The sequence below is a fragment of the Marmota marmota genome, unplaced genomic scaffold (genome assembly GCF_001458135.2).
Source record: "Marmota marmota marmota unplaced genomic scaffold, marMar, whole genome shotgun sequence".
In the NCBI taxonomy this organism is placed as follows: Eukaryota; Metazoa; Chordata; class Mammalia; order Rodentia; family Sciuridae; genus Marmota; species Marmota marmota.
In genome coordinates, this window is record NW_025999925.1 from 14,053,526 (window position 1) to 14,069,265 (window position 15,740).

The following is a 15,740-nucleotide window of genomic DNA, read 5'->3' on the forward strand; positions in this document are numbered from 1 at the left end:
GTCTTGGTACAAGTGACTAAAGGAGGTACAGTAGGAATATATCTATGTAATAAGTTAGTTAATTGTTCTCTGAGTAAAATCAGCAGATAAAATCTCATCATTATGCCATATGCTTTCTACTAATTTTTGCTATTTTATGAACTTTATAAGTTTTGATAAACTTTAGAATTCATAAAGTATTTTTCTTTATTAAGAGCTTTTCATCATTCTATTTACTGTAGTAAACACTTTCATTTACCAATAAGAAGTCCCTTTGGATTTCTATTTTTATGACTCATCAACAAAATTGATAACAACCAAGTTGATTTATAACAGACTTTACTGGGATGTTTTGTTTATAAAAAAGAATCAAGAGTAATAGGAATACAGAACTGTACATCTATGAAAGAGTTTATTTGTACTACTATAGCATCTCAGAAATTCTTAGCTAAGATAGTAAATGCTGTATGAAATTTAATGTCTTCCCAAAATTAATCTAAACCCCAATTTGGAGAAAATGGGTAATATATATTCAAGAAGTAGATATACATGTTCTCAAAATGCAATGCTTTGATTTACTTTTTTCTTAAATTTTCTATCTTTGGGCTGCCCTGCGTTAATTCAGAGTAAAGGTTGTGGTTCTATGAGTATTAATAATTGTTTATATTTATTTTCTAAAAAAGAAAATTTCCCTCCCATTCAGTGGTTTTGTTTTTCTTCGGCTTATCTGTCCTGCCATCCTGAATCCACGGATGTTTAATATCATCTCAGGTAATTAGCTTTTGATGAATTTTGAAATGAAAATAAAATTAGCAAACAGTTCATATTAATTGGTAAGAATACTCTTAAATCTGATTTTGGAAAAATTATCAAATTCTAAGCACCCTTCCCTTTCATTCTTCACTTCTTTACCTTTTCTATTTGGCTTCCTAGCTTTTCTTTCATCTACTATTTTAAGGCTGAGATGGCAGAATTATACACATTTCACTTTCTTTTCATCCCTACTTGTATCTCAAATTCTTAAGACATTTTACAGACTATAATTGGGCCTTTGCAAGTTGGGAAATTTTGCGTGCTTAATCCATGCCCAATTGATGTACACTGGAGTTTCTTTTTAAGATCTAATTAAAATTCTACCTCAATTCACAGTACTGCTCTTTGTTTATGTTAGAGCTGGTTCCTCCCATGAAAATTTGTTACCAGTTATATGATGTTAATCAGCCTTTTTAACCACCAATACAATGTGACTCAGTTTTTCTTATTTACCTACATGTTCATTATAGAATGACTTTTGGATATACTTGTAGGCTTCTTTCAAAGAAAGAATAACTGTGATACTTAAATTTCAAATTTAATAATGAGCCATTATTAATAGAAGACATCAGATCTGTTTTTATCCTAATAATTTAAAAATTTTTAGAAAATTTTTTGCAGTTTTTGGGATTGAATCTGATTGCGGTACTTTACCACTTAGCTACATCCTCAGCTTTTTTCATTTTTAGAGAGTGGGTTTCACAAAATTGCTCATGCTGGCCACAAACTTATAGTATTCTTGCCTCAGCCTCTGGGATTACATGCATGCACCATTGCACCTGACTGTCCTAATAATTTGAAGCTCAAAACTAAAATATTTTGGGATATCTTGATTTTTACTTTTAGAACCACCACATCCCAGTAGTTATTTTTTATTGCTATTAAAATGAGTAAATCTATGAGTCTGTTAAGACTCAGGAGTTTAGAATTCTTTTGGAAACATTTATCTTAATGTTGGCCTCTTATCTGCTACTCAACAATATTTATAGCTCAGCTGTTTTAAGAGTATGATCTAAAAAAATCAAGCAGTCAGGGAGACTGCCTATAGGATATTGCAGGTAAATAATTATATTAATTTTAATATTTCTATTTATAATATTTACAACATATTTATATATTTAATAGCTAAAAATTTTATTTACATTCAACTGTGTTCTCTAGAAGTGTATCCTAACTGAACTTTAAAATATTTCTGAAGTTTATTAATAAATAAAGCAGAGGTCCCAGAATACCTTTGTTCTTGTTCTTTAAAGTGAATTATCTATAGATAAATTGGAAATAAAGTTGGGAGCCAGAAATTGCTTAAATTCCAAATTGTTTAGTGGTTTAAAATTAACTCTGTGAATTGTTCTGAAAGATATGTGGACTTTGAGAATTGTTGTGAAAGATATGTGGAATGACAGTCTTTAGGAATAAAAATCTTTTTGAGGTATTCTGAAATAATTTCAACAAGTTTGGAATTTCTGAACTTCATAGTGCCCTTTTCACAAAACTAGAAGCACAGTAAAGTGTATTCCTTTTTTCCCCTTTGAACTCAAGTTCTTTTTTTCAAGCATTATGAGTTCTTAATAGAAGAATGTTAGTATTTTAAGAGCAATGAAATACTAAAGTGCTAAATAGAATTGTTTACCTGTGCCCACTTCTCTTATAGATTCTCCATCTCCGATTGCTGCAAGAACACTGATATTAGTAGCTAAATCTGTGCAGAATTTAGCAAATCTTGTGGAATTTGGAGCTAAGGTAAAAACAATTTGTTTAAAATGTCATTTGTGAAGGAAACTTTTACATGATAAAGTCATAAATATAGCTCAAATAAATTTCCAGTAGCAGATATTTCGTATTAAGTAGTAGATACCTATATGGTAAAAATAATAATTTTCACCAGTATAGAAAACAAATTTCTCAGGATTCCCTTGCTTTTAAATATAAAAATCATGGAACAAAGTTATTAGTAAAGTCAAATGTCACAATAAATAAATTAAAATTCAGGTGAGTTTTAAAAACACACATGATTATACTAAATAACTATTAATATTCTGGTTGGGATCATATTGTCAACTGCTTTTGCACTTAATATGTGACAGACTTCTTTCCATACCTCAAAGTAAATCACTTTTGGATATTTACATGCTATTTATCACTATTATTGCTATAATAAGTATCCTTTTATACACTTCCTTTCAGGCTTCTCCTTTATTTCCTAAACTTTGAAGTAGGATTACAAATTGAAATAAACACATTATAGCTTTTGCTATGTTATATTGCCCTAAGATTTTTTTGCTCCCCATAGCCTTGTCGAAACTCAGTAGATATTTTCATTTTTTTCCCATTTAATACGCATAATGTTGCTTTGTGTCTCATTTCATTACTCTTAGACTTTCATGTCTACACCTTTGGAATTGCCTGTTGAGGTGTTATTGAATTTCTTGTTCATTTTAAGATGTATTAATATTAATCGTTTTATGTTTTATAGAATATTTTAAAGTATTATTGGATTTTAGTTTGATAAGTTCAAAAGCTAAACCATGTTTTATAAACTCCTTATCTGAATTCTGAGACAGGTTATAAATTATATATTTTAATATTGTGGAATGTTACACTGTATTTTTTAAATTCCTTATAATCTCTGCTGGTTCTAACATCTAGATGGTTTTTTAGTAATTACTTTTGAACGTACATATAAGTAATTTGAGTCTACCAGACTAATATTATGATCTGTGTTTTGGTCCAGAACTTATCATTCTTTCATTAAAAATGCCGTAACTCCTTAACATAACAGTTTATAAGAAATATGGTGTCATGTGATTAAGTCCTATAAACTGCTATTTATAGACATTAGATTTCTAAGAATTCCTGCTACATGTGTAGTTTTTCAAGCAGTTGTTTCTGATGGATATGGTAAGCTTTTAATTTTAATTATTTTTAGGAGCCTTATATGGAAGGTGTCAATCCATTCATCAAAAGCAACAAACATCGTATGATCATGTTTTTAGATGAACTTGGGGTACGTATATAATTTTTAAGTACTTTGAGACCTGTACTTAAAAATCTTTAGGAAGATTTGTATCCAGAACTGAAATAGATTTTATTTTTGTTTGAGTCATAAAGACTCATGGTTTATGCTAAGCATACATTATTATGGCTTTTGACCTACCTGTGTAATGTATTAGTTTCTGTCTTGCTGTTCATTATCTTCTTGGCTATTCCATATCAGTAACTGTGGTATTTATTATCTCCTTAGCTTTCACTTTACATCTACTATAAGATTTGAAACAGGATGGGTAATCCACAGTTCTGATCAGATTAAAAAAGTAAATAGACTAGAGACTGGGTGTTCTTGTGGCTTTTCTAGGAATAAAATATGGATTTGGTGTTTGCTTCAGTGTTTCTACCTATGCCTCATACAGGCCTTTATAAATAGAGTGCTGGCGAGGATGTGGGGAAAAGGGTACACTTGTACATTGCTGGTGGGACTGCAAATTGGTGCAGCCAATTTGGAAAGCAGTATGGAGATTTCTTGGAAAGCTGGGAATGGAAACACCATTTGACCCAGCTATTCCCCTTCTCGGTCTATTCCCTAAAGACCTAAAAAGAGCATGCTACAGGGACACTGCTACATCGATGTTCATAGCACCACAATTCACAATAGCAAGACTGTGGAACCAACCTAGATGCCCTTCAATAGATGAATGGATAAAAAAAATGTGGCATTTATACACAATGGAGTATTACTCTGCATTAAAAAATGACAAAATCATAGAATTTGCAGGGAAATGGATGGCATTAGAGCAGATTATGCTAAGTGAAGCTAGCCAATCCCTAAAAAACAAATGCCAAATGTCTTCTTTGATATAAGGAGAGTAACTAAGAACAGAGTAGGGATGAAGAGCATGAGAAGAAGATTAACATTAAACAGGGATGAGAGGTGGGAGGGAAAGGGAGAGAGAAGGGAACTTGCATGGAAATGGAAGGAGACCCTCAGGGTTATACAAAAGTACATACAAGAGGAAGTGAGGGGAAGGGGAAAAATAATACAAGGGGGAGAAATGAATACAGTAGAGGGGGTAGAGAGAGAAGAGGGGAGGGGAGGGAGGGGAGGGGAGGAGGGATAGTAGAGGATAGGAAAGGCAGCAGAACACAACAGACACTAGTATGGCAATATGTAAATCAATGGATGTGTAACTGATGTAATTCTGCAATCTGTATATGGGGTAAAAATGGGAGTTCATAACCCACTTGAATCAAAGTGTGAAATATGATATATCAAGAAATTTGTAATGTTTTGAACAACCAACAATAAAAAATTAAAAATAAATGAGGATATATTTATAATTTCTAAGATCCTGCATTTCTTAGTAAGATTAAATTTTATGGATTATGTAGAAGTTTTTTTTCACATTGAATCAGTTTTAAAGTCAGTATGTTAGTATTTTCAGGTGTGAACTGAGCCAAATGTATGATGTTAGGGAATGCTAGTCTGAGGTACCCATGTTTTACCTTACTTAATACATTCAGATTCTGTTAAAATATTTTAAGTAGCAATCACAGCACTGAGACAAACAAATTAGAATTGTCTGTGGGCTCCTAGTTTACAAGTCAGGTATAAAAACTAGTGAGAAAGAATTTTAGAGCTAATATCTATATTTATAAGGAGACTGAGAAATAAAAGGGTGAATGCTAAACGTCTATTATGTTTCTATTTGTGAACTCCTGAGCAAATTTGGAGATAGAACAACCCAGAAAAATACAGTTGGTTAGTGATTAGAGAAAAAGATTTGTTTGTTTTTATTTTTAATGAGCTGTTTGGGAAATGCATGCCCAACTTTAAGGCTGGATAACTTATTTTAAGCTATATTTCTAGGTTTTTAGATTCGTGGTTTGAATTCCATTTATTTTCCATAATCACAAATATCTGTAATCCAGCTTTACTATCATTCTCTAGTTAGGCTGTGTAATCTGGCAATATTCTGATATCCCTTCAGTTTCCTCATACTCTTCTATTCCTTCACTACTTGCATAATTCAAATTAATTTGCATAGTGCGAATTCCTAAAACATCTCTCTATTCTGCTTCCTTGGTTTCCCCCTGCATATCTATGATACATAACTGTTGCTATGACTGGTTTAATTTTTTTCCCTGTTCACTAAGCAATACATGTCTTTAATCCTTTAGTCACTGAATGAATAAGAATAACAGTCAATAAGAATGAATGTATTGTTCTGATTGTGTTTCTTACCACAAAAAAATGTTTTCCAATTTTTAGGAATGTATAGAAAACATTATCATTAGAGGCGAATGAATTTATATAAAGTTATTGATAATCCAAACCCATGTTAAATTTTATTTCAAAGTTTGAAATAATTCTAGCATTTAGTGCTAGTTAAAAAGTTCTATAAGTTGACCATAATGACCAAGTTACTTAATGAACCTTACTTAAAGATAGTATAATTAGTAATTGTTTTGAGCATATTAGCCAGTTACAAAACAGATAAGATTTTTTTATTGTACTGTAATTTAGTTCCTACCTAAATGTTGATCAATTTGGACAAACTACAGTAGTTTCATAAAATGCATTTAATCTAGATTAGTAACTAATCCCTATACTCTTTATCTAGCATATGTTCTAGATGCTAACTTATAGGAAATCCATTGTTTTAGATTCACAGTGTTGTGCCATATTCTGCCATGCTGTGGAAGAAAATGGATCTTGGCTTTCGTGTGAATACAGAAGTTAGACAATCCACATTTTTTTTAAAATATATATATTTTTTAGTTTAGTTGGACACAATACCTTTATTTTATGTGGTGCTGAAGATCGAGGGCATCGCACATGCTAGGCGAGTGCTCTACTGCTGAGCCACATCTCCAGCCCGACAATCCACATTTTTATCAGAACTTTTAATGCTGAATATTTCAATAAGAACCCTTACAATTTTAAAAATTCTGACATTTAAATATGAAGTTATTATGTTGAAAATTCTGTTTACTATATCCAGTTAAGAACATTTCAGAAGAGATTATAAAGATTTGTATTTCTAAATGCAGTTTTATGATTCCTTTAAAGAATGTACCTGAACTTCCGGACACTACAGAGCATTCTAGAACTGACTTGTCACGTGATTTAGCAGCACTGCATGAGATTTGTGTGGCTCATTCAGATGAACTGAGAACACTCAGTAATGAGCGAGGTGCACAGCAGGTAGGTTTTTGCCAGCTACCATTAACAATGATGTTTTATTAACACTTAAGCAAAAATATCAGCATAAGACTCTGAGATGTAGTAAATAACTAAATTCTGATCAACATTTTAATAGTTATTAAATTTTTAAGAATCAACCAAAAAGATCTCAGCAAATAGTAAAGGGCCCAGACTAAAATACTTTTGATACTGCCAAATAGCAGAGCTGCTCTAGTCTAAATTTTTAACTCTACTAAAAAATGATGGTGTAACACTTTCACATAATGGCATATGTGAAAATGGCAAGTGAACTGATTAATAGTGTTATTTTTAAAAATTTTTATTTCAGTTACTCTCTCTCATACGGAGTACACAGCCAAAGTGATTCTCAAATTATGAAACATGAGAATTATTAGGGAAGTCTGAAATAATTACGTATTTCAAATTCCATATCCAGAGATTTTGTGGTGGGCTTTTGAAACTACATTTCTAATAAGCTTTTACAATGATTTAAATACAAGTGGATCATAGCTCATACTTTAAGAAATACTACTTGATATTATTAGACTCAACATACACAGATTGGAATACTACTCAAATAAGTCCTTTAAAATTCTGGTTCCTCTTTATCTTGAAGCAGAGAACAAAATGAATTATGTTTTGTATGGCCTGAACTGAGATAAGGGCTACTTTCAGGAAGTTAAGTGGGAGCAGTTTTATCAAAGTGCACACTACATACACAGTGAATATTATTGTTACACTGGATAATCATTTGGGATTTTGCAAAAGAAATTAAAGCAGTGCATTTAGTGATTGGGTTGTCTTCAACCTGGTATTCTAGATATTTTCTTTTTTCCAAATTAAGATAATTGTCTCCCTCATTAGAATTCTACTTTAGAATTTTTTTGATAACTTTAGGTTTTTAATGGCAAATATGTATTCTGGCAAGATGATCTATCTAGAGATTATTCTAGGAGATAACAAAACACAAACAAATTTTTGTTATTCTTTATCTTGGTCACAACTAAACATACTCAAAGTCTGAATAATAGGAACCCAACGATTTTATGCTTGGGGTAGATTGCTAATGAATCTGTTTTATGAATTCCTTTTCTTTGATGTGGCTCCTTTCAAATACAGATTCCCAACCTGAATTTCAGCCCAAGCTTTCATTTGTTTACTAATTATTTTCACACTGTTTCTTTCTGTCTAGCATGTACTGAAAAAGCTTCTGGCTATAACAGAACTGCTTCAACAAAAACAAAACCAGTATACAAAAACCAATGATGTCAGGTAGCACCTTTGCCTCGGTGATCTGCATGGATTCAGCATGCCCAACATGGTAATTCACATCAGTATAATTGTCTCCTTTGCTCTTGCCAAAAAATAGCACACCTTTCCACATTCCAGTGATGTGTGAGCTATGCAAACAAAACCCAAGATTCTGTCGGTAATAACTGTGCCAGCCATTTTGTAAGCTATCTGTGCAGGATATTTGCACTTTTTCCACATGGAATCTTTACCAAACTCTGAGCCTTGGTGTACAGATCACCTTTCACAAAAAAATGCTATGACTGTATCTTGAACTTTGAAAATATATTTTCAATACACCAATTGCCAAAGTGTTGCTGTATCTCGGAAAAAGAACTATGAAAACAACTGAGGAGGAAAAGCATTCTCTATTGACAATTGCGTATAACTGGATTGCAGACTGTTCTTACTGTAATTCCTTCCTGTTTAGGAATATGACCATTTGACTGTTCAATGACTTCATTTGTATTTACAGTTTCCAGAGTTTGCCATTATAATAGGAACAATGTTTGCTGTATACTTTTTTAAAATACTGTGCTATTTCTCTTTCTGGAACTGTTGAAAGAAAATATATAGAATTGATCTATTGCTCATCAGCTTTATTTTTTAAACATACCACTTATTTTGTTGAAATTGTCAAAGACTGTATTTAGAGCTTGTAATGCTTTTGTTAAATGTTTACAATCAGTAAATATTACTGGTCATTGTACTGAATGCACGTTACTCTTTCAGACATTTTATAAATTACCAGTTTTGTTTTGTAAAAAAATGCTCCAATGCTTTTAATTACAAGTTGATTTTTCTATGTTACCCCTTTGTGCAAACAACCTCATCAGCCACTAAACAACTAATCCATCTCTGATCTGACTACTTGTTGCATCTGCTGGATATTTAGTTTGACTGTATAGTTTTATTTGCTTATTTGTGTATTTTTGTGAAATATTCACAAGGGTTAAGTTAAAATAAAACCAAGGGATATCTTGCATAATTGATTAATTATATCTAAATATAGCTAAGCATTTAATTTCATTATTTTCTTCTTCCTTTAGGGGCAGTTCAAACTTTAGCACCAGAGCAAGGCCCAGGGAGAAGATGAAACTTCAGTCAGTATTTTTGCTAATGGTCTCTTTTGAAAAGGGTTCCATTTATTCATTCCATATGTATTTTTTTTTTAGCAACATCTCCTTCCTTCCCATTACTGGACAGGGGAGATAAGACATATGAACTATTGTTAGTAAACAGTTTTGAGTGAGACAGGATCCAAGCAAGGTATGAAGACCACCAGTTCACATAGTAATGAAAAGTTTTCTAAAGGCCTAGATTTCAAGAGCAACACTTGAATCTACACCTGATATGTATGAGTGAAAATGATGATTTGTAATCAAGGGTTTATTTTTCTTTACAGTGCAAGGAACAGAACCTAAGGCTTTGTGCATGCTAAGTAGGCAGTGTTCTACCACTGAACTATGCCCCCAGTCCCAAGATTTAAAATATGGATACTTAGTATCATTTTTCAGCAATTATCAAGGCAATTATTTCTACAGAGTCAGTTAGCTTTATGGTAACCGATGATACCAAAAAATACATCCTGTACTCCTTTTCCTTGATATCAATGCGTTTCATTCTCTCCTTTGTTATTTCTTTATCCTATCACTTCTTTCCTCTTTTCCATTTCTTCTGTTTTTTTGGCTAGAGTTCCACAGTTGGTCTATTTTCTGTAGGTTTACAGGATAGAAGACTAAGAGATAAGGACTAGTGATATCTCCTAACATGTTTTAACAGGAAAAAAGGTCTGCACTCCAGTTCAAGGGATTGTAATTCCCTCCCAGTAGACATACCTCAGTCTATAGCCATACAAATTTATCTGCCATTCTGTAGTCTGAAATGCTTCTCCCTTTTCTGCCACTTACTAAAAACAGAAACCTGAAAGACTTAAGAGACTCCCTTAAATTGGAATGGGAAACTTTTTACTTACCTTTGTAGACCCTATAGTAACTAGGTGATCAATGTTATAAAATCTCTCAAACGTTAATGTTTTTTAATGGGGCTGGGTAGGAAATTTTCAGAGATAAATGTGGACCTTGCTCTGATGCCAAGGTTTATTGATCTGAAAGGAAAGGAAGACATAAATTGTGAACACTTTGGAATTCTATTTTGTGTCTAGCATAGTACCATTTAACCTGAACTATATTGGAGAACCATAAGCTTTGGCTTCTAGTTTTTGTCAAGTCCCATTTTGTCAATTTTATTCCATTCATTCCAGAATAAGAAAGAAACAAAACAAAAAACAAACCCAAAATCTCAAGCCTAAAATATAAAGAATTATTAGAGATGGATATGCACATAATAAATACTTCTGTCATATACCAAGACAAAAGTAAACTGCTACCTACCTTCATAGACAGTGCAGCCTGGGATGCGCCAAGTCTGAAGTGTGTGTGTTCACACAATTGAATTAGATTCAGGGCAGTTGAGTATTAGCATATGCAGACACTGCTTAATCCTATGAGGAGTGGACATTATCTTCCTGTTTTCAACTTGGAAAATTGGTACACAGAGGTTTAGTAACTTAAAAGGTCATATGGCAAAGAAGAGACAGCCCTGATAAATACCAAAATAATTTGATGCCATATTCTTCAAAACTACTAATAACTGTAACACCTATTTGTCTGGATTCATATAAGGTTTTTACTATAGTAGATTATAAGTAAATTCTTATCTAGACAGCTACTCAAGAATGCATATTGGATTTTTAAAAAATATATTTGGAAATGTTTTCTGATAACTAATTAAGGACAAAAAAAAATTCACTACCTAGGATGACTGCTTTTCATTACCAAGTAATAGTTGCAGTATGTTGTGCAATTCAGTAGTTATGCACAAATAAGTGTATCAGGCTAGCATTTACAAAAGTTTCCAGATGGCAAAACACACTCCTTAGCACTTTTAAAGGTGACCACTAAGTTTGGATTTTTGCAAGACCTTTTTTCAACTTATCACATTTTGTTTAAAACAATAAACACATTACAGTTTTAATTTGATACTAGTTGTGGTGGGGAGGCATGATTGTTCAAATTAATTCCTTCCATTTTGGCTTTTATAAAGACATTTTTTATACAAAGCAACTTCACAAAAGGAAAATAACAAATAAAAAAGTTTAATATATTTTGATATTTTCACATTATACTTTTTGAATAAAGTGCCACATACGCTTCCTACTTCTGCTACTTTCGCTAGCACTGACAATATTGACTTCAAATGGTTAGAGAGAATCTACTAGGTCGTCATCAGTCCATTCTTCCTAAGAAGGAAAAAACAGAAAAGAAAACCTGTTAAGGATAAGATGTTGAAACAAAATCAGTGTATTTTACCTCCTTTCCTCTCCTTAGGAAAATATTCTTTTTCCTATGCTTATAGAAGATAAAACAGGAAAGTTCATCATAATCTTAATAGTAATACTGGCATGATCTCACCAGAGCACTCTAATCAGGAGTAAAGCTTATACTTGTGACCTTTTGCCTCTGATTTTTCATTTTATCTCTGGCTTGCCAATTTTAAAGAAAAGAGACAAGGGAAGAATTCTTGGAGAATAAGAAACAAAGCAAAAACTTAGCATGTGTTTGTATCCCTGCTGCCTTCTAGGAACATAGGAAGGATTCTTCATCAAATAACTATTACATGCTTCAGAACAGGCTAAGGCAAGCAAGAAAAATCCCTTATGTAATGGACAGTATACAGAAAGAAGTATGCAAAAAATGAAGACTTGGAAAACCTAAATCTCCATCATAATCCAGAACAATAAATCTCAACTATATGTCATACCAGAATGTATGAGTTAAAGTTCATTTTGTAGTAAACATACCTCTTCATGTTTGGATTTCTTTGATACATAATCATCATCTTCATAACCTTTCCTCTTCTTTCTGTAATTAGGCAATTATCAATAAGCAATCTGGTATTGGAAACAGAAACTAAAAAATATAAACTGGCAATAAACTAACAAGGGTAATCTGAAATTTTATGTAATAAAGAACAGGGCCTGGATAAGTGGAAAGAAAAAGAATTATGGAAAGACATTACTTTTCAAATCAATGTTTAAATTGAATGCAGTTCTAATTAGTTTTTTTTTTTTTTTTTCTTGGAACATGTCACTCTACCACTGACAAAGGAAAGATTATGGGAAGAGAATCTGAAAAAGAATAATATTATCTTAGTTATCATAAAAAGAAACTAAAAACTAAGGTAATTAAAAGCATATTATTAACAACTATACATCAATGATCAAAGAAGGTAGGAAATGACTATATACATAGGAATTTAATCTGTCAAAGAATAGTTCAATTAAATGGGAAAAAAAAATATTCAAAAGCAATCGGGGAGAAAAATATTTGGAAAAATTTTACCAAATTCATAATCAATTCCAAGTGGTTTTACAAGCCGAACAAAGAGAAAAATACTAAAGACATTTGGATATACAATTATAAAGCAAAAGAAATCATATATGAAAAAGTGAGAACAATAAAATAGTTGAATCACATATAAAAAGATGAGCATACAGAACTTATATAAAGCATTATAAAAACACCAGAAAAGTGGGAAAGGTCATAAGTAACCAATATGGAAGAAATATAAATGTTAAACATGGAAATATTAATGCCTCATTGTAACCAGGGAAGTTCAAATTAAAATACAAATGTGAAGGTTTTTTTCACCCACACTGGCAAAGATTAATATAAGTGTTGTACAATATGCATGACAACATACAAAGGGAAAACAGATATACTTATTTCAGACACAGACAGACACACACACACACACACACCCTGATAAAAGTTGGCAACAAATAATGATAAGTTACTTCTGAGATCCTGAGATTTGGGTTTTGGTCAAAGGGACCTTTGATTTAACCCATGTTGACTGACTGACAATATAGTTCTTGTGTAATGAAAAAAAAATAAAATAATTTTAAAGGTCAAAGAACAAATATTTTGTCTTAAAGTAGTACTACTCATAGTGTGGTTCTTGAACTGTTTCCAGTTTGCAGTGAGATAAGTAGTATAGAAATTGTGTATTTAGAAACTTTCATATCAATTTAACAGAACAATTTTGACTGTTCATAATAAAATTTAAACTTATATTTTTGTATGTCTCATTTTTCTAGCAAATCATTTTTTATTATATTTTACAGAAGTATGTCTTAAATTTTTTAGAAAAATATTACAATTTGAAAAGCAGTCTTCAGGTGCTCATGTACAATCTCAATTGTCAAAGAGTCTTAAGCAGATGATAACTTGGAGTAATATGTAAAATTCTGGCAATCAGGAATTTTGAATGAGTTGCTTAGCAAGAATAATAGTTTAATAGTCTAAATAAAGCAGTGGTTGAAAACTTTCTTTAAAGGGCCAAAGAGTAAATATTTTAGTCTTTGCAGGCCATATAATCAGTTTGTCACAACACTCAACTTTCCTGCTATGACATGAATACAGCTATAATAATATGTAAACTAATGGGTAGCTATGTTCCAATATAAACAAGTGAAAGCTAGATCTGGCTGGTAGGCCACAATCTGCCAATTCCTGGCTTAAGCCCATTTCAAAATCAACCTGAAAACCCAATGAGTTCTCTAATACTTTTATTCACTAAAGTAAATGTTTTTATTTCTTTATAACCTTCTAACACTCTATAGTTACTACTGAAATCTGGGAAATTGGTGTAATTTACCAATTTCAAGATCTATGCTAAGCCATGCAAGTTATAGCTATGATTATAATAAAATAGTATCTTAGCTGAGCACAGTGGCGCACACCTATAATCCCAATGGCTTGGGAGGCCAAGCAGGAGGATCACAAGTTCATAAATAGCCTCAGCAACTTAAAAAAAAGGCGAGGGTTGGGGGGCTGGGGATGTGGCTTGGTGGTTAAGTATCCCTGGGTTCAATCCCTGGTACCAAAAGAAAAAAAATAGTTCTTTAATTTGTACACTCCATACATTCCTGGATATTCCCCTACTACAACTGTACAGTTAAGGAATTCTGAGTCATAATACCTGTTCTGAATGTTCTGAAAATGTCATTCAGGATTTTCATACATATCCATTAGCATATATTCACCAAATATAGGAATCAAAATATTTAAAATACATCTTAACTCTCAGAGGCCACAGCTAACTCCCACTATAAATCTTAATAAAGTAGAAGAAATTTCTAATTAGAATGCAATCCACCAAAGATGTAGAACATTTCAGTTTCATCATTCCTATCATCTAAAGTTTAAGTGGATCCTTTATATAAAACAGTGTAAATTTTATGGTTATTCCACATTAGCCTACAAATTAAGAGACATTAAGGATATTCCCGTGGCTGTAAGAAAAGATCTAATAGCACATTTTCCTATTGGTTCTATCTTCAATATAATTTGTTACTGAAAGAAACTATTAAACCATATGCTTGCTCCTCAGAGCAAATGGCAGGAAAAGGTTCAGGAGTTCTCTAGAAAGCCTGCCCACTGATTTCCTACAAGGAGGAACAGAATAGGAAAAGACCTATAAGCCAAAGCCATTGGTGAAAGCAGAATCAGAACTGTACAAGGGAAGCCAAATCAATTATTATGTTTAATCCTATTAGAAATGTACTCAGCTTAAAAAAAAAAAAAAATCTGATCAACAAGTCAGTTTTTCCCACAGGAACAAATTTTTACAATAAAATTACAGTCTTAAAACTAGTTGGATTAGATAACAGCTATAAGTATATCTGAATAATTCTTTCTACTTACGTAATTACATTAAGTGCAAACTCTGCAGAATGACATCGCTCCAACTTCTGTTTTAGAATGGCAACTTCTTCAGATCTGGGTGGTTCATACTTTTTCACTAAGTTTCTCATGCCTGTGTGGAGATAAAAAATGATTTACACTGAATTATAAAAAGGTTTCTCATGGTAAAGGGAGTGAATAATAATCTCCCGTCTTGTTATAGCAAATCACAAAAAAACACTCGACGTGATTAACAGGATTTGTTATTCTGGATTAAAATCCAAGAAGTACCACACTTAAATTCCAGTAATTTATAGCTGACTGCTCTTTATCCCACCTATGTGGTACATAAAGATAAACATGTATTTTAATGTTTTTACAAATATTACCATGTTCACTTTTAAGTTTTTAGCTTTTTAAAAATTCCTACACAAACATAGGGAACATACTTTGTATCTTAAAGACGGAGGGTGAAGAGTATACTTCTTGTTTACAAAAGAAACTTTTATAACATGTAATAAAAAAGGAACATTTAGTATAGTAAAAAGCATGTCAAGTTGGGTGTGGTGGTCCCTGCCTGTAATTCTAACACTCAAGAAGCTGAGGGTAAAGGATCTTTTACGTTCAAGGCCAGCCAGCTTGGGTAATTTAGCAACAACAACCTCAAAATTTAAAAAAATAAATTAATTAATAAAAATAAATAAATTAAA

At 32.0% G+C, this 15,740-nt stretch overlaps 2 protein-coding genes across 7 annotated transcripts in view; one reads left to right on the forward strand and one right to left on the reverse strand.

Annotated features, from left to right (window-relative positions):
• The window catches only part of Rasa1 (RAS p21 protein activator 1), a 109,874-nt gene that overhangs the window by 88,378 nt on the left and 5,756 nt on the right, over positions 1-15,740 (forward strand). For 2 of the 4 annotated variants that reach the window (XM_015497873.2, XM_015497872.2), the window contains 6 exons: positions 683-750; positions 2,444-2,532; positions 3,719-3,796; positions 6,857-6,991; positions 8,184-8,312; positions 9,331-13,416. In XM_015497873.2, coding sequence (XP_015353359.1) covers positions 683-750; positions 2,444-2,532; positions 3,719-3,796; positions 6,857-6,991; positions 8,184-8,267 — 454 coding nt within the window. In that variant the 3' untranslated portion in view covers positions 8,268-8,312; positions 9,331-13,416. Of the gene's footprint in view, positions 1-682; positions 751-2,443; positions 2,533-3,718; positions 3,797-6,856; positions 6,992-8,183; positions 8,313-9,330; positions 13,417-15,740 lie in introns of those variants that run through there. The other 2 variants (XM_048800250.1, XM_048800251.1) reach the window with 2 other exon arrangements.
• The window catches only part of Ccnh (cyclin H), a 16,942-nt gene continuing 12,624 nt past the window's right edge, over positions 11,423-15,740 (reverse strand). For all 3 annotated transcript variants that reach the window (XM_015497875.2, XM_015497874.2, XM_048800252.1), the window contains exons 7-9: positions 15,052-15,163; positions 12,144-12,204; positions 11,423-11,582 (exon numbers count right to left, since the gene is read on the reverse strand). In XM_015497875.2, the coding sequence (XP_015353361.1) occupies positions 11,544-11,582; positions 12,144-12,204; positions 15,052-15,163 (212 nt within the window). In that variant the 3' untranslated portion in view covers positions 11,423-11,543. The remainder of the gene's footprint in view (positions 11,583-12,143; positions 12,205-15,051; positions 15,164-15,740) is intronic.